General features: G+C 59.7%; 1 protein-coding gene across 1 annotated transcript in view; it reads left to right on the top strand.

Moving 5' to 3' along the window:
* Nucleotides 1-17,329, top strand: part of LOC308359396 (kinesin-like protein KIF19) — a gene marked incomplete at both ends in the record, with an annotated part of 32,329 nt that overhangs the window by 4,529 nt on the left and 10,471 nt on the right. Inside the window, 12 exons of the mRNA XM_080830429.1 lie at nt 1,232-1,319; nt 2,071-2,207; nt 2,335-2,460; nt 3,144-3,338; nt 6,135-6,287; nt 6,863-6,985; nt 8,749-8,899; nt 12,249-12,426; nt 13,573-13,756; nt 14,687-14,957; nt 15,563-15,684; nt 17,066-17,193. Coding sequence (XP_080686555.1) covers nt 1,232-1,319; nt 2,071-2,207; nt 2,335-2,460; nt 3,144-3,338; nt 6,135-6,287; nt 6,863-6,985; nt 8,749-8,899; nt 12,249-12,426; nt 13,573-13,756; nt 14,687-14,957; nt 15,563-15,684; nt 17,066-17,193 — 1,856 coding nt within the window. The remainder of the gene's footprint in view (nt 1-1,231; nt 1,320-2,070; nt 2,208-2,334; nt 2,461-3,143; nt 3,339-6,134; nt 6,288-6,862; nt 6,986-8,748; nt 8,900-12,248; nt 12,427-13,572; nt 13,757-14,686; nt 14,958-15,562; nt 15,685-17,065; nt 17,194-17,329) is intronic.

Genomic DNA, 17,329 nt, shown 5'->3' with positions numbered 1-17,329 from the left:
CCCTCCCCCAAGGAGGAAAGGCTGTCCAGCTCAGCCCCTGACCCCCACCTGTGAGAGGGGTCTTATCACCCCACGCCACAGAGGGGAGCCTGGGGAGTCCGGCAGAGCAGGATTGGTACCCGGGCTTCTTGAGATGGGAATGTCCGCCAGGGAGAGGACATCTAGGGGATGTTTGGCCCCGAGACCTGTCCAGCCTTGCCCACCCTGTCCCTGCCCGCTGGGCCCCGGCAAGGCTTGTCTCGGACACACTGGCTGCTGGGGGCACCGGGAGTGGCCCCCCGCTTCAGGATGCAGCCATAGTTCTATCGAGAACGGATTTGCTCCGTGTGGCCGAGTCAGGTGTTGTCCAAGCGGACATGTGCTCTTACTCCCAAGATCTTCATGGGGCTGGAAGTAGGAGGGAGTTGAACAGCGGCCCCTGCTGAGGGCTGTCCTCACGTGCGTGGTCCTGCCAGCCTCTTGGAAGCTCTCCACACTGTCCTGTGATGGGGCCCATTGTACAGATGGGGAAACCAAGGCTGGACGCTAGAGAGTTGCAGGCCAGGTCCCAGTCCCTGATGATGTAAGTCCAGAGCTGGGGAAAGCAGTACCCATGCCCAGATGCTGTGAGCCGTGTTGCCATCCAGGGCTACTGGGACAGTTCTATGACATGGGGAGCAGGGTCCAGACGGGTGCGGAGGAAGGGCAGCAGATAACAGCATTGTCGTTTCTGTCAGGTCCAGCCATACCTACACACCTGGAGGTGTCCTTCCTTGAATACCCCTGTGGGCAGGGAGCTCACTACCACACTTGTTGCTAGGTGTTGGCTACCTTACGTGGGACTTTGTTGGCCTGAGATTGGTCAGGCCCATCCTGGTTTTATCCCATGATGAGGGGTCCTAATGCCCTTACAAGTCCTGTGCTGCCTTCCAGTCCCAGGCACTGTGTCTGACTTCTCTTGGCTCCTGAGAAGCCTGGAGTGGCCCCATCCGCGTCCATCACCAGACGTGTGACAGGCCTCATGGCGGGAGCTGTCATGCACGCTCGTGTGTAATCCTCCCCGGTGGCTTCTCCAGGAGCCCGGCCCTGTCTCACTCCCTGGGGTAGCACAGCAGCAGGATGGGGACTGGAGCCCATGCCGCATCTAGACTGGCCCCCACCCGACGGTCCCTGGCCATGTGCAGACACCACACACCGGTCCAACTCTGGCTGGATCACGTGTCCCACTGTCTGTCCTTCCATCCGTCCACAGGAAGATGTGTATCGTGCCACCACCCAGCACCTCGTGGAAGGTGTCGTGTCTGGGTACAACGTGACGGTGTTTGCCTATGGCCCCTCAGGTACTGCCAAGGGCAGGGCCCCCAGAGGGGGTGGGGCTGACAGCCATAGTGCTCTCCCTCCCAGCACAGAGCACCACCCTGCACCAGCGCGTGCTGCTCTCCCTGCGCCCACTGGCTCCTTCCATCCTCGTAGAGGCCCCCATGGGCAGCGAGCGCCACCCTCTTGGCACACACGGGGAAGCTGAGCCTCAGAGAGCGCACACGGCTGGTAGGCATGTGCGTGGGGGTCCAGCCACGTCTGCCCCTTGCTGCCCACAAGAACCCACAGACGTCTCCCCAACTAGCAGTTGGACTCCACGATGGTCCCCAAAGCTTAGCCACCTCTCACGTCCTGAAAGCCAGGATGGCAGAGGTTGGCGCAGATGGGGAGATGGAGGCCTGGGAAGCCCCTGGCCCAGGGTCACGGTCTGGGGACGTCACTCACACCGTGGACGTTAGCACGCACCTACTGCCTGCCAGGTTCTGGCAGAGGGGGGTCTTTGGGGAGCTGGGGCAGGGGGCAGGTGGCGTTCCTGTCGATAGGCACGAGCCCGGCCCCCGTGTCCGGGGTTTCTTGTGCAGGGGAGCCATCAGACTCTCGCAGGCTTCCCTTTGCCCCCATTTCCGAAACAGAAAATGAGCAGGTCTGAGTGTTCAGGACTGTTTGCCTAAGGTGGCGGAGGTGTGGACCGTCTCCTGGTGGCGCGTGCCCAGGCAAGGTAGGAGCCCGCCTCAGGATTCCCCGCCTTGGCGGCTGTCCACCTGCCCACAGGCGCGGGGAAGACCTACACCATGCTGGGCATGGACGCGGAGCCCGGCATCTACCTGCGGACCCTCACCGACCTCTTCCGGGCCATTGAGGAGACCCGCGACCATGCGGACTGCAGCGTGTCCATGTCGTACCTGGAGGTGAGCCTGCCCACTGGCCTCCTGGGAGACCTCAGCCCTCAGGGTGTCGGAGTTCTGCGGAGATGTACCTACTGCGCTGTTCTTGCCCCAAAGCTGCTGCATTTCCCGCTTATGTCTGTCCTCCCAGATTTATAACGAAGTGATCCGGGATCTCCTGAACCCATCCTCGGGGTTCTTGGACCTGAGGGAGGATTCTCGGGGCAACATCCAGATCGCAGGCATCATGGAGGTCTCCACCTCGAACGCCCAGGAGGTGAGGGTCACGGGGGCCCACAGAGGGAAGGGGGCCTTGGCCTCGGCAGCCACACTCTCCAGAGCTCATGGAGGGGAGCCAGACACGCGGCCCCACGTTGTTTCCTGGCTAACGGGGTGGCAAATGGTGTGTTCAGGGCAGACATTGCTGACCACTGTTCCTTCTGCACCCAGATGTGGGTGAGGAGCCCGTTCCCACGTGGCACCCCAGCCAGTCCCAGCCGGTCTGAAATCCCCCACATGCTCTGTGGTCCCAGTGCCTCCTGGCACACAGTGGGCACCCCACCGAGGCTGACCAGCCTGGTTCCTGCAGCGGCTTGCACACAGATGGGTTCCAGCCCACCTGCCAACCTCAGCGAGCCAGTATGCCTGCGGGGTTCTGTGGCGGAAGGTTCTAGAACTGGCCCTGGCTGTGTGGGGAAGATGTGGGTGACCCAGTGACGGGGTCTGCCATGGGTAGAGAAGGGGGAGGGCGACATCAGTGTCTGCCCTCTGCCATCCCAGCTGGGTTGGTTAGCTCGATCGATGGGTTGCTCCGTGCCACAACCAAGGCACTGCTTCTGCCAGACAAGGTTCTGCGAAGAGCTGCCCGAGGGGGCCTGGGGGAACCAGCCCTCCTGTGGGCCCCACATGGTGCTGGGGGAGTGTGTGGACGCCCCCGCCCAGCTCCACCTGTGTCCTCAGATCATGCAGCTCCTCACCAAAGGCAACCGGCAGCGCACGCAGGAGCCCACCGCCGCCAACAAGACGTCCTCTCGCTCCCACGCCGTGCTGCAGGTCACCGTGCACCGGCGGAGCCGCGGGGCAGACTCGCTGGAGGAAGTGCGCGTCGGGAGGCTCTTCATGGTGGACCTGGCGGGCTCGGAGCGGGCGTCACAGGTTCTCTGACCGCCCCCCACCCAACATCCCCATGGTTACCCCTCGCAGTCTGTGAGCGGGGCCCTGCCCCTCCTCGTCCGCCAGTACCCGCAGCTCCCAGGGCGGCGCCCGCCCGCCACCTGCTTACCTCGTGCATGGAGTCTCAAGTGTTGCGAGGCAGAGCCCGCAGGGCTTGTACCTGCAGGCTTGTAAGTCCTGAGTGGCAGGCTGTCCCGACAATGAGCGGTGCCCAGACCCACCCCAGTGCCGAGCCTCCAGGGGGAAGACAGACGCGTGAGCCGATGAAGACGGCACAGGAAGGCCTGTGTTTGGAGATGGGTCCATGCAGAGCTGTGCGAGCCCAGAGGAGGGCAGGGTGCTGGCATGCAGTCTCGGGGCTGAGCCTGAGGGGGTCCTTAGGAGTTTGGTGGGATGCAAGGAAGGGCATGTCAGGTGGAGGGAACAGTGTGTGCAAAGCGTGGCTGTTAGGAGGACGGCACCCAGTTTACTCCAGCCCGATGTGGATGTAAGCCTGACAGTCCTTCTGAGGGTCCCACCTGCCTGCCCCCAAGCTCTTGGTTTGCCTGTCCTTGGCGGTACCTGTCACTAGAAGTGGGGGCTGTGCTTACCTTCTGCCCAGCCCAGGGCCGGGCACAGAGCAGGTGCTGGACGGAGGCCGTGCTTGCACAGTAGTGTTGTCACCAATCGCCCAGGCCTTTAGCAGGTGTAATCCATGTAATCCCCCCAGCAGAGGATAAGGTGGGCCGCCGATGTGGGGGCTGGGCCCCAGGCGGTGCAGTGACTTGGCCATGCACAAGATATTCAGTGTTAGATCCAAGCTTTGGACCCAGGGGCGTCTTGCCCAAATCCGTGCCATCTGCTGCTGTGTTAGCTGGCCCCGGTTTGCACTGACACTCTCTGTTTGGGGTTTGATCACGGGGTCGTCACATCTGTTCATGCCCTGCCCTTGGTGTTCCTGTAGCTGAAGTGAGGAGGGCCGGGCCAGCGGCCAGGGGCAGACTGCTTTGAAATGCCATGGGTTCATAGACCATTTGATGCACAGTAGGGCCAGGAGACCCGGAGATGACCGCCATTGCAAAGATAGTCCCACTCACAGTTCGCAGAGGAGGGTGTGTGGGATTTCACGCTGGGAGGCAGCAGGGCCGGTCAGCAGGCAGAGGGAGGCCGCACTGTGGGCGACAGCCTTCTCGCGGGTTCCCCCGGAAGGAGCGGGTGTGGCGGAGTGAGCAGGCTCAGGATGGCTAGTTGGAGTAACTTCCATGGCTCTGGGGCATAATGGCTATTTGTCTGGTCCCCGGCCCTGGGGGATTAGTGCAGGGTGACAGTGGCCCAGAGTGAGGTGGCAGAGGTGTGGGCTCTGGGTTGGTGGTCTGGATTTGAAAAGGTTGTTCTGTATCGCTGGGAATTGGCTAATGCTGGGAAGGGCAGTCCCTCCAGGGTCAGCAAGGACCCCAGCTGTCAGAGCATTAGAGCACAGAGGGAAGGGCATAGCTGACCCACGGACAGATGTGGGTACAGACAAGATCACACAGGGGTGCCCCATGTGACAGAGGTCTGGGACTGTGGCCTGTTCTAGCTAGGCCCATCTGTGTCCTTGGGACAAGATGGAGAGGGTTACCAGGAGGGTTCCAGGGTCTGGGTCTTTGCTCTCACTCTGCTCTGACTTGCTGTGTGCCTTTAGGTAAGCCACTGCCCCTCTCTGGGCCTTGGCTTGGGTTTAGGTGTATATTCAAGTGGCCTACGTGGGTTACTTTTACAATCTGCTTGGCTCTCATGAGCTGTTGTTTCTTCATAGAAAATCACTTGTGAAAGCCTTTGTTCCAGGGCACGAGGTCTCGGAGAAAGCCCCCCAACTCTATGACACAGACACGTGACATGAGCAGCTGCCCTGGCTCTAGCTACACTAGCAGCTGCGGTCCCGCCCTGCACCGGCTCCCCCATAACAAACGTAGTAGCTGGCATTTACCACTTGCCTCTGGGGGCCTAGCCCGACCTGGCCTGTTGCACATGTTACACACTAAATCCTCCCCATTACCCCGTGAGGTTGGGAGAGTGAGGAAGCTGGGGCAGACTGGGAGATCTGTCCGAGATTCTCAAACCATGTTCCAGGTTGCCTCCCAAACCCACGCCCTTAATGAGAAAAACATTTTTTTCCTGATTTCAAATGTATTAGAAGCACAGTGCAGAAAATGTGGAAACTACAGATAAGGGGAAGAAAGTAAGAGACCTTGCCGTGCTTGCACTCAGAGGTGTTTATCCTGAGGGCATTTTGGCTCATCCGTGAGGCCCACACTGCGGGCTGGGTGCTGCCAGGGTCCTGGGCTCCGGGGACACTTGGCTACCAGGGAGCCCGGGGTCCAGTGGGGAGCGGGCAGGCAGATGCGGAATGCAGCAGAGAGCAAGGTGGTTGCCGGGCAAGTGGAGTGGTGGAAGAAATAGGATGGTGGTCCGGCTGCTACGGTCCCCGCTTTGGAGAGCCAGCGGGGGAGTGCCCCTGCAGGAGGGGATACCGAGCCACTGCCGAAGGATGGGGAAGTTCCGGCCTGGGGGTTGCTGTCAGGATGAGCCCTGGTCTGTGTCTCATGAAGGTGGGGCTCCTGTGCACAGACAGCCCCCAACCCCAGTTCTCATTTCACTTAACGAAGAGCTTATGGTCCCCGTGAGCGTGAGCACGCGGCTCTGCCTCGTCCCCTCCTATAACCATCTGAGCCATCCATGCGTGCCGGCTGAGCCTCTCAGGCCGGGGAGGGTTGGGCCAGCACACGGCCCAGACCGGACCTCTCCTCTCCCTCCCAGACCCAGAACCGCGGCAAGAGGATGAAGGAGGGCGCCCACATCAACCGCTCCCTGCTGGCTCTGGGCAACTGCATCAGCGCACTCAGCGAGAAAGGCGGCAGCAGGGCACAGTATGTGAACTTCCGGGACAGCAAGCTCACACGACTGCTGAAGGTACAGCCCACCCGCCTTGTAGGGGGCGTCCCTGCCAGGAGGGAGGCCCGGACCCGGGTCTCAGGGCCCCTCCAGGAACCCCTGAAGGCACGAGAACCCTGTAGAAACCATGCCTAGTCACTGTGTGACGCCCGCCCCAACCGTCTGAGGAGGGGTCAGCCTGGGCTTGCACACTCCCAGCCACAGGGAGCTCACTACCTTACTGATGCTGCCTGTCCCATCTTGGATAGTCTAACAGTGAGACTTTGCCCTCTTTTCTGAGCTGGACACTGTCCCCTCTATTTACGTAGCAAGGATGTGGGTGAACAGGCCAGCAAAGCAGTACTTAAACGTTCTATAGACTTAGCTTCTCAATCTACTCTGTTCTCATCAGAGCAGAAGTCTGCCTGGGAGGGCCGGGTGCAGATCTCACTTTGTCCTGGCATCCCCTCCCTGAGCACCAAACCCTCGGTCCTGGCATTGCCTGCCTTTCTCAGGGTTTGGAGCGGGAACCGCAGAGGGCTGGTCCAGAGGGGCCTGGGACGGGAGGTGGGGTCCCGTTCCCCTCACCTCCACCAGGACCTTCTGCTGAGCAGGACGCCCTGGGGGGGAACAGCCGCACAGTGATGATCACGCACATCAGCCCAGCCAGCACGTCCTTCGAGGAGTCTCGGACCACCCTGCTCTACGCCTACAGGGCCAAGAACATCAAGACGCGGGTGAGGCCCCCACGTGCCAAATTCTCACTCCGCGCTCCCTCCGGAACCTCTGGGGGTGGTCCCCCTTCCACCCCGGCTCCTGGCAGTGCTGGGTGTGTGGCGCCTGACTTCTCTATTCCTCCCTTCTCTTCTCTGATGAGGACGCAGGCCTTGGGTTTCGGGCCCCCCAAATCCAGGACGGTCTCGTATTGAGATCCCTAATTACATCGACAAAGACCCTTTCTTCACATAAGGCCCCAGTCACAGGGCTTGGGATGTTTCCAACATGGACTTAGCCATCCTCCAGGTGCACTGTGAGCTCCAGATGTCCCCGGAAGGTGGGGCCTGTTATCCCGTTCTGCAACCTGGGCAGCTGAGGCACGGAGAGAGAGAGAGACAGAGAGAGAAAAAGCCACTTCTCCAACCTTCCACAGCCCGAGCGGAGCAGGCTCACAGCACAGGGTGCCCGGCTCTGGGGACAGCGCTGCGAGCACTGGCTTCTCTGGCTCTGGCTGCTGTGCTCAGCACAGAGGGCTCATGTCAGGAGGCGGGGCATGGGTTCAGGGATGCATGCCTGGCGGCCAGCGAGTAGAGCTGTGATCCCCACCATCAGACCTGGGTCGAGCCCTCCCTGCCACACAGCCCTGAGCTCAGTGGCAGGATGGCCTCTGCTCTCAGCCAAACTGTGAGCTTCGCTGCGGGTGTGGGGGGCACATGGCAAACCCCACCTCCCACAGATCAGTATGTCACTTCCAACTATGCTCAGTGCTCTAAATGGCAGCCACGGGGTGCTACAAGGGTGAGTGGCTGGGAAGACAGTGCTGAGGGGCTGGGTCAAGGATGCTAGGCCTCGAGTATCGGAGGGCAGGCTGTGCAGACGGCGACCACTCCTTCCACCCTCCAGACGCACCAGAGACATTCTCAGGTCCATGTGCTCGAAAGCTCCAAAGTGCCCACGGAATGGGACGGGGCGTGCAGACGGGTGCGTCCTGCCGTGGACCACTATGCGGCTTTGGAAGGAATGGGCTAGACCCAGCTGTGCAGTGGACGCCTCCTGGCCACAGCGTTGGATGAGGAAAGCAAGTTAGAGAAGAGCTGTGGGGGGAGCCCGGCTGGCCCAGTAGGTGGAGCTGGCGAGTCTCAATCTCAAGGTTGTGGGGCCCGAGCTCTGGTCTGATATAATTTACATTAAAAACCGAAGCCAAGCCTCTACTGAGAAGCTCCGTGTGTGTCTGTAGATGTATATGTACACACAGAACTCCAGAGGGGACGGTCCAGAGGGCGCCGATCAGAGTGATCGCAGAGCTTACCCAAGCGGAGGGGCTTTCAACAACTCTTGAAGGATCATTGGACATTTCTTGACTGTGGCAAAATATGCACGACATAAAATTTGCCATCTTCACCATTTCTCAGCGTCTGGTTCAGGGGCACCGTCCAGCTACAGAATGTTCCATTCCCACACACGGAGACCCTGTCCCTGTGATGCACGGACCCCCAACTACTACCCCAGTCCCGGCCCCACCATCTGCTCTCTGTGTCTGTAAGGCTGATGACTCCAGGTCCTCGTGTGCGTGGGGCTCCCAGGCGTGTCCTTCTATGTCTGGCTGGTGTCCTCAGGGCTCTTCCCCACAGGGTAGGAGTCCGGTTCCCTCTGTCTTTAAGGTCAAGTTGCATCAATCTAAATTTTCCTAACCAAATGTGCCGTCGTCCTCGTGGCATCACGAGCACATCACGTGGCGGGGCAGTTTCCGAGTGCTGACCTTGACTGTGGGTCCCCCCCACAGGTGAAGCGTAACCTGCTGAACGCGTCCTCCCGTATCGCGCAGTACACGGACGTCATCTCTGATCTGCGCCGGGAGATCGAGCGCCTCAAGTCCAAAACTGAGACTCAGGAGGAGGAGAGGAGAGGCGACCCCGGCACCCGGGATGCGCAAGGTAGAGCCGAGCTTCCTGGGGTCCCTGTGGTTTTGCTGCCTGCCCCCCCGAGCTCGTGGCCGTGGCCATGGGCTTCAGTCCTCGCCTGCCACGCACTGCCTTCTGTTTCCTGGCCCACAGCGTGTTGGGGGAGCGGCCGCCTTCCCTGCCCTCTCCTGAGCGCCTCCTTTCTACCTTCCTGTCCTTCCCACCCTCCCACTGTTTTGTTTCTTCCTTCCTCCCAGATCAGTTTTTCTTTAAAAACACAGTCTTCCATTCCGGAATAATTTTAGATTTACAGAATAGTTGCAGAGATAGTACAGAGAGTTCTCCACTCCCCCCAATGTCAGCATCTAAATTTGTATTTATTTACTGAGGCAAAGCTCATACAACTTACAGTTCACCATCTTTGCGTGCACAGCTCAGTGGCGTTTGCGGCTTGTCCGCGGTGCCCTGTGGCCACCACCTCCGTCTGGTCCCAGAGCAGACCCTGTGCCCATCACACAGTTTCTCTTCATTCCCCCCTTCTTCCCAAACCAGCTTTCAGTAGGCCTCCCTTATGGGTCAGCATCTCATAACTTTTCCAGAAATTATAAGCTAACTGGTAGGTAAAAAATGTGTCCTTAAAAACACCAGGAGGGGGGCACCTGGGTGGCTCAGTGGGTTACGCCTCTGCCTTCGGCTCAGGTCATGATCTCAGGATCCTGGGATCGAGCCCCGCATCAGGCTCTCTGCTCAGCTGGGAGCCTGCTTCCCCCTCTCTCTCTGCCTGCCTTTCTGCCTACTTGTGATTTCTCTCTCTGTCAAATAAATAAATAAAAATCTTAAAAAAAAAAAACCACCAGGAGGAAAGTCAGGTGTATGTAAGTGTATATATATACACTCCTCGCCACTCTCACTCGCTCTGTCCTCCCACGTGGCCCCATCCTGTCATCTCAAATTGAATTCCAGACATCGTATCACTGTATTCAGAAATAGGTCAGGATGTACTCCCCAAGAAGCAAGGACTTGGCCAACACAAAACAGTGGTGCCTTTCCCACACCCGAGAAGATGCTCCCATATTTGCTGGTGTCCTCGGATGCTGGGTGGGCAAGCCCAGCCATGTGACCGGGCCACACCTTGAATGTGGTCTCTTCTGTTCAGTGGCCGTCCACTGAATCCATTCCTGGTTTTCCTTCCAATTCTTGCTCAAGAACCTGAGTTGTTTGTCCCGTGGATTTGCCGACTGCTCTGTGCTCTGAGGTCCTATAAGTCAGGCATTGTGTCTAAGCACTGGGAAGAGGGGGTGTTCTCTGAGGTCACTGCTGTCATTTTGATGTGAGCCTGTCATGTTATGTGCAGCATCATGGACACTGGTGTCCGGAGAGGGACACGTGGTTTGTGTGCTTGTGCATGTGAAGCAGGGCATCGGCTTTGGGCTGTTCTGCAAGTGACACCAGCCTGCGGCTCTTGTTCTGTTTCTTGTTTTCCTCACATCGCGGTGTGTCCTAGGGGCCGTCCACCTGCGCGGTGGATCTGCCACATTCTTTCTAACAGCCGTGGAGCATTCCATTGGAGTCTATCTCATCCCATCTGATGGGTACTTTGGGGCTTTCTAGCTACTCAGCCTCCTTGGACACATGGGTGTCCCTCTGTCTTAGGTGACTTGGAGGGCTCAGGGTTCTGTTGGGGCAAGAGAGTGAAGGAAGTACTCAAAGGGAAGGGGCTGTGGTTGATGGCAGACCGAGTCCCATGGGCCAGTGAAGGGCTGGGAGGCCAGTGGGGAGGAAGATGGGGTGGTTGTAGAGAATGTGCAAAGCTGAGCGGTGACCAGGATGTTTGGGCTTCTTCAGGGCTCGGGGGTCAACAGGGATGCGTGCCGCAAGGGTTTTCACCCTGATGGGCTCTTAATTATTTGGGACTGGTCCTAGGTGTTCTGGGGAGACAGGCAACGTCGTGAGGGGTGGTGGTCTTCTGGTGAGCCCTGAGGGGATGACGGGCTCCCTTGGGTCCTGCTGTGGTGTGCCTGGGGCAGCAGTGGGACCCTGGTGTGCACGCCTCTGTCAGGAGCATTATGAGCATTTCCAGATCTTGTTTTTTTTTTTTTTTAAAGATTTTATTTATTTATTTCACGGACAGAGATCACGAGTAGGCAGAGAGGCAGGCAGAGAGAGAGGGAGAAGCAGGCTCCCCGCCAAGCAGAGAGCCCGACGTGGGGCTTGATCCCAGGACCCCGGGATCATGACCTGAGCCGAAGGTAGAGGCCTTAACCCACTGAGCCACCCAGGCGCCCCCCCCTTTTCTTTTTTTTTAGATTTTATCTATTTATTTGACAGACAGAGATCACAAGTAGGCAGAGACAGAGAGAGGAGGAAGCAGACTCCCCAGTGAGCAGAGAGCCTGATGTGGGGCTCGATCCCAGGACCCTGGGATCATGACATGAGCCAAAGGCAGAGGCTTTAACCCACTGAATCACCCAGGTGCCCCCAAGATCTTGTTTTATTTTTTTTCAAAGATTTTATTTATTTATTTGACAGAGAGAGACACAGCGAGAGAGGAAATACAAGCAGGGGAAGAGGGAGAGAGAGAAGCAGCCTCCCCGCCAAGCTGGGAGCCCGATGTGAGACTTGATCCTAGGACCCTGGGATCATGACCTGAGCCAAAGGCAGACGCTTAACTGCTGAGCCACCCAAGCACCCCCAGATCTTGTTTTAATGACTAAGTGGTCTAGTCTCTGGATGCAGTGCTCATTTTGCCCATCTCAGATCACTTGGTATTTAAGGAAAACGTGCCCCTTGATCACTGCCCTCCAGGTCAGGGGAACAGACCGTGTGTGGCCAGAGCGGAGCTACAGTGGGGTGGCCAGGGAGTACTGTCCGTGAATCATGGACAACCATTAGGTAGGAACTTACATGGGGAACAAAAAGAACTAGTTTACTCTGTGGAACTGACATTCTAGCAGGAAACAGGTGTCAGATGTATCACAAAATGTTTATCGATTATCGATATGCAGAGGACTATGACAGAGAAGGCAGGGTGTTACCAGAACAAGTGGCAGGTGGACCCAGATTGAGAATCTGAGAGGGTTTCCCTGAGGAAGTGAGGTCTGAGCTCAGACGGCTAGCCCAGCCACACCCCTCCTTGGGTGCCTGAGACTCAAATCCACGGTAATCTGACCCCAAGCCAGGGAAAGAGACCATCTAATTCATCCATTCGATATTTATCTATCCACCCACACATCATCCATCCATCCATCCATCCACCCACCCATCTCTCTAAACATGTACAGAGTTCTTTAGTGCAGAGCCTGTGCTGGTGGGCAAGCAAGGCGTTCAAGCTTGGCTTAGGTGGCACTGCTCCTGGGGCAGCTGGCTCTCTTCCTGCCCCCAGTCATGATCCCCGCCCACGATGGAGAGGAGGATAGCTGCCTGCAGATGAACAAGATCAGGGCGCAGCTCATCGGGGCCTTCAAGGAGCAGCTGGAAATGCGGCGCAGCCTGGTGGAGCTGGAGAACACCAACATCGAGATGCACGTTGACGTGTCCCGCCACCTGCTGACCATTGCAGAGTGAGTGTGCTCGCATACCAGCCGCAAGGGGCAGGGAGGCCAGCCAGGACACCACGGGCCACTGATGGGAGCGCCTTTGTGCTACTGCCTGCAGGTCCCCAAGGGGGACTTTAGTGAGGGCACCCTGTGTTCCTGGGCAGGACTCCTGGCACAATCTCTTCCTGCTGTCCTTCCCCTGTAGCCAAGCTGGGCCTGGTGGGAGATCCGGGTGGGAGATCTGGGTCCCTGCGATCTCTCTGTCCCAGCCTGGGGTCCAGAGCCAGCCCTGGCAGGTTAGGATCAACCGCATTTCACAGAAGAGGACATTGAGGCTCAGAGGGGGTGTGGGTTTGCCCACACACCAGGCCAGGACCCTTCTGCCATTCTCACATCCTTGCTATTTGTACGTACCGTGAATAGACTGACCGCATATGGAGGGACTGTGTCGTCTGTCACCTGGAGTGGGACGCTTTTGAGCGGGGGAGGGGTGCTAGTTACAGTCACACCAGGAGCGGGGTTGCCCGGCCCTGTCCTGCTCAGATTGGGATGCCTGGGTCTGCTGCTTGTGGTAACCTACGCTGAGTGCTTTCTTGTCCCATCCTCCCCGCATTTCTCCTTCTCCTGCCGCTTCCTCCTTTCTGTGTATTTTCTGAGTTATACACAGAGCATGATACCTGCACCAGAGGAATTCTTCCACCCAGAGATCCACTCCATCCACACGCTGCCCCCAGCCCTGCTGCTTCTGTCCTCCCTTCCCACTGTCCCTCCCGAATGGTGCCCATGGTTATTCACAGCCTGTTGGTGGCCCTCTGAGGTTTTGCCCTGAGTGGAGGTCATCACACTAATCCTTAGAGCCCCAGTGTGCTCTTGCCCCCCAAGTCCTGCGGCCGAGGGGGCTGGGCTCAGCGGGAGCGTGTTTGTGTGCAGGCGGCCCGCAGTCCCCGGGGCAGAGCTGGAGCCCCAGGCAGCAGAGACCTGTGTTTCATCGTCCGACAATCCTGTATAGTGTTCACTGCTTCTGTTTCCTTCCGGGTTTTGTTCGTGAGTTTTTGTGTTTTACAAGATTGGAAAGACGAGGCAGCAGACCCGCTTCTGCCCAGGCCTGTGGGTAGACCAGCCTGGGCATAGCTTGCACCCTGACCCCTGGCCCCTCCTTTGTGGCTGCAGCTGGGAGCGGGAGAAGACCCACCAGCACACGCACAGGGACAGGACACCAGAGAAGGATGAGGAGCCAGCCGACGCCGACGTGGATGGGGACGAGGGCGAGTCCGCAGAGCCACACGAGGTGGCTCTGGCCAGAGAGGAGGTCAACATGCTCTTGGCCGAGCAGCGGAAGACTGCGGCCCTCAAGGTGGGGGAAGGGGCTGTGTGTGCAGGGTCACGGCAGCGGTGTGACCACAGTACACCGGGTGGGGCCTGCCACTGCCGTCCTGTAGATGGGGACCAGGCTCAGGGAGCTGAGATGAACTGTTCCATGTCCCCAGGGACAGGGGAAGCCGACGGCAGAGTCCCTGCCCTTCATGCTAGTGATGGCCGCGGGGGTGGCAGGGGTCAGCGCGCAGGAGGAGTGGCCTGGGGGACAGAGGAGCCAGTGGCCGTGGAGACGAGGCAGTTCCTGCCTATCTACAAAGACAGCCACCCTCTCTGTCCAGAGCGGCAGAGCCTCCAGCTCCAGGGGTCCTGTGGGCAGGCGCTCCCCATGGGTCTGTGCTTGGTTCGGCCTCTTGCTCCGTCTTCCCTGAGTCAGGTCTTGGGCACAGGCTGGAGGGACACGGTCAGAGGAAGTCAGTCAGGCTCCTCCCTGCAGAAAGGAGCCTCTTGCACAACCATGAGTTGTGACGCTGTGGCTCATCGTCTCATGGTCCCTATTCTGGCATAGCTGGAGAACCCCGGCGTCTGCGTGGTGGTCACCGTGCACAGTGTCTGTTTAGGCTCGTGGAGAGCCCTGTGGAGGAGGGGGTTGGGGTGCAGGCTCTGGGTTGGTTGGTCTGCCCTGGAGATCTGTGCTCCTGGGTGAGTGGTTTAGGCCCTTGGGAACCAGCTCACCTTGGGAGGGGCAGTCCCTCCAGGGTGGGCGAGGGCCCAGATGTGAAAGCATCGGAACACAGGAGATAAAGGGTGTGGTTAGTGTGGGGCGATGGGCACACGTCCTCGGAGCCCATAGGTCTCCCCCGCACCGTGTTCTCTTGAGCACGGTTTGCAAAGCTGAGCCCCCCGGAACGCACCGGCATGGGAGCACAGACTGCAGGCGCCGGCCCTGAGTGCTCCGTCTCCCCGGCAGGCCGGGCTGGAGCGGCGGCTGGCCAACGCCAAGAGAAAGGCATCGCAGCTGGAGAAGCTGCTGCCCACGCACGCGGTCAGCGAGGACCAGCGGGAGGTGCTGCGGCTACTGTGCCGGGCACACGAGCTGGAGGTGGAGAACACGGAGCTGCGGGCCGACAAGCTCTGCCGGGGGAGCCTGCTGCGTCAGAAGGACCTGGTGATCCAGCGCCACCACCAGCACCGGCTGCTGTGCGAGCGGCTCATCCAGGACCTGTGGCAGCTGGTGCAGGGTGAGGCCGCCCGCCCCGGCCCGGGTCAAGCAGAGTCCCGGTCTCCCAGGGCGTAGAGGCAGACCCCCGTTGGCCTTCGCCCCGGCCCTGTCCCCCCACCCTATATCCTATCCCTATCTCCCACCATGTCCCCAACCCCTGGTCCTGGACCTGTCCCCCTGCCCTGACCCCTGCCCAGTCTCCTGCCCCTGTCCCCTGCCCTGTTCCCGGCCCTGTCCCAAGCCCCTGTCCCCCACCTTCTTCCCCATCCCTGTCCCCTACCCTGTCCCCGGCCCCTGCCCCCTGCTCTGTCCCCGCCTTGTCCCCTGCCCCTGTCCCTTGCCCCTATCCCCTGCACCTGTCCCCCACTCTGTCCCCAGCCCCTGTCCCTGGGTGTGAAACACTCTCTGTGATGTAAGCTAGGGAAGGCCAAGCACAGCATGTCAGAAATCGCTCACATGGGGCACCAACTGTCCACGGGGAAGTGTGTGTAGCCCCCCCGCCCCCAGAAAATCCTCCTTCATCAGGTTGGAACGTCTGCCTACAAACTTCCATAAAAAGATGATGCTGTCTTTCACACTAGTAGGGACGTCTCGCCCATCCGCCTGTTTTCCCGGGTCCCGCAGGTGGCGGCGTCGAGGTGCCGGAGGCCCTGGACCGGCGCTTCCGCCTGTACTTGCGGGAGCTGGGCACAGGCTCGCTGAACCACCTGCTGCTGCTGCACTCAGTCCTGTCCAGCTCCCTGCAGGTGAGTCCGTCCAGGGTGCTCCCGCCACCAGCCCCACAAGGAAACCGACCCTAACACCGGGGGAAGAAGCTCAGCCCCCACTAGGAGCTGGCGTGGGCAGCGCTGGGTTAGCTGAGGTGGTGGCCGGGCTTTGGGGAGGTTTTGAGGGTGCCCTGAAGGTTTGTGAGGGGGTGTTCTGGGTCCATGGAGACATTCACCCCGCGGGCCCGTGTCCCTTGGCAGCTGCAGACTCTGTGTGGGGGACAGAGGGCTGAGGGGAAGGATGCCAGAGCGTGGGGAGGACCGGGGTGCCTCGGGGATCCTGGGAGGGACATCTTCTAGGGAACCTCAGTGGGTTTTATCTCTCCTCCGGGGCATGCCAGCAATCTGCTGTGTGATTTGGGGCATCAGGGGCCGATTCCGGGGACACCCTGGGGAAGAGGGCTGGGGGACGGCTCTGCACGTACTCTGCCGATGGCTGCTGTTGTCACCAGCTCCACCCTGCCCGCCGCTTGGGCCCCTGCCCCCCCTGCTTCACCTTCTCAGGAGAGAAAATGGGGAGCCCCCAGGCTTCCAGCGGGCGAGGGGCAGTGGCCCAGAAGTGTAGCACGGGGCCTGGTCCAGGGATCCGAAGGTGTGTAAAGCCACTTCCCATCCCTGGTTTGGCATCCCTGGTACCTGCATCATCTGTGGCTTTGGGCGCCATGTGATCTGAGAGCTTCCTGCTCGATCACAGAATGCAGCCTTTGGAGGCTCTCCTCCCCTCTTCCCGTGTGTCCTGTAGTGTGTGCCAGGGTCCCCAAGACCACCCTCAGGCTCACTTCTCTAGATGCGCTCCCGGAGCTCAGAAAGGGTGTTACACTGAACCGCAGGTCTGTCCCTAGGAAGCATGTGGCCCCGGGGACCACCATCTACTCTCTGTCCCTGTGGTTTTAATGACCTGGGGGCCTGACAGTCCTTGTCCTCCTGGGACTGGCTTCCTTCACCAAGCACAATGCCCTCCAGGTCTGTCCCTGCAGAAGCCGGTGTCAGAACATCCTTTCTAAGGCCCAGGGATGTTCCATGGTGTGGCTGGGCCACCTCGTGTCTGTCCCACCATCTGCTGATAGACATGGGTGCTTCTGCCGTGTGGCTATTGGGAGTGATGCTGCCGCGAACATGAGTGTCAAGCACCTGCTTGAGTCCCTGATCCCAGTTCTTCGGGTGTATGCCCCGGAGCGGGGCGGGGGGGGGGGGCCGTTGCTGGGTCACGTGATGACTCTGCGTGGCTTCTTGAGGGCCTGTGGTCTCTGAGGCTGCTCTGACAGTGTCTGTCTGTGTGCCACCTTTGCTCAAAGGTCAAGGCTGTGCCCTGGTGCTCCCTGGCTCTCGCCCTTGCACAGAGCGTCCTTTCTGCCCCCAGGATGGCTCGGCTCTGAACATATCCCCACCGCCGCCGGAGGAGGCCAGCCAAGACCAGCCGGACGACAGGAAGGACCTCCCGTGGGGTGCCCAGTTTGAGCTGCCGCTGATGCTGCTGGAGACGGACAGGTACCCGTACTCTCCCCTCTGCCGTCTGGGCATTGCCGTGCTCTCGGCAGGCGCAGTGCGGCCCCAGGGAGCATGGTCCTGGGGTCTCCTCTTGGGAAATCTGCCCGATGTCCTCTCCTTGCAGGGCTGTTTCATA

Source organism: Martes martes, assembly GCF_963455335.1.
Source record: "Martes martes genome assembly, chromosome: 18".
Classification (NCBI taxonomy): domain Eukaryota; kingdom Metazoa; phylum Chordata; class Mammalia; order Carnivora; family Mustelidae; genus Martes; species Martes martes.
The sequence above is the reverse complement of the archived record's forward strand: the minus strand, read 5'-3'. Positions and strand labels throughout refer to the sequence as shown.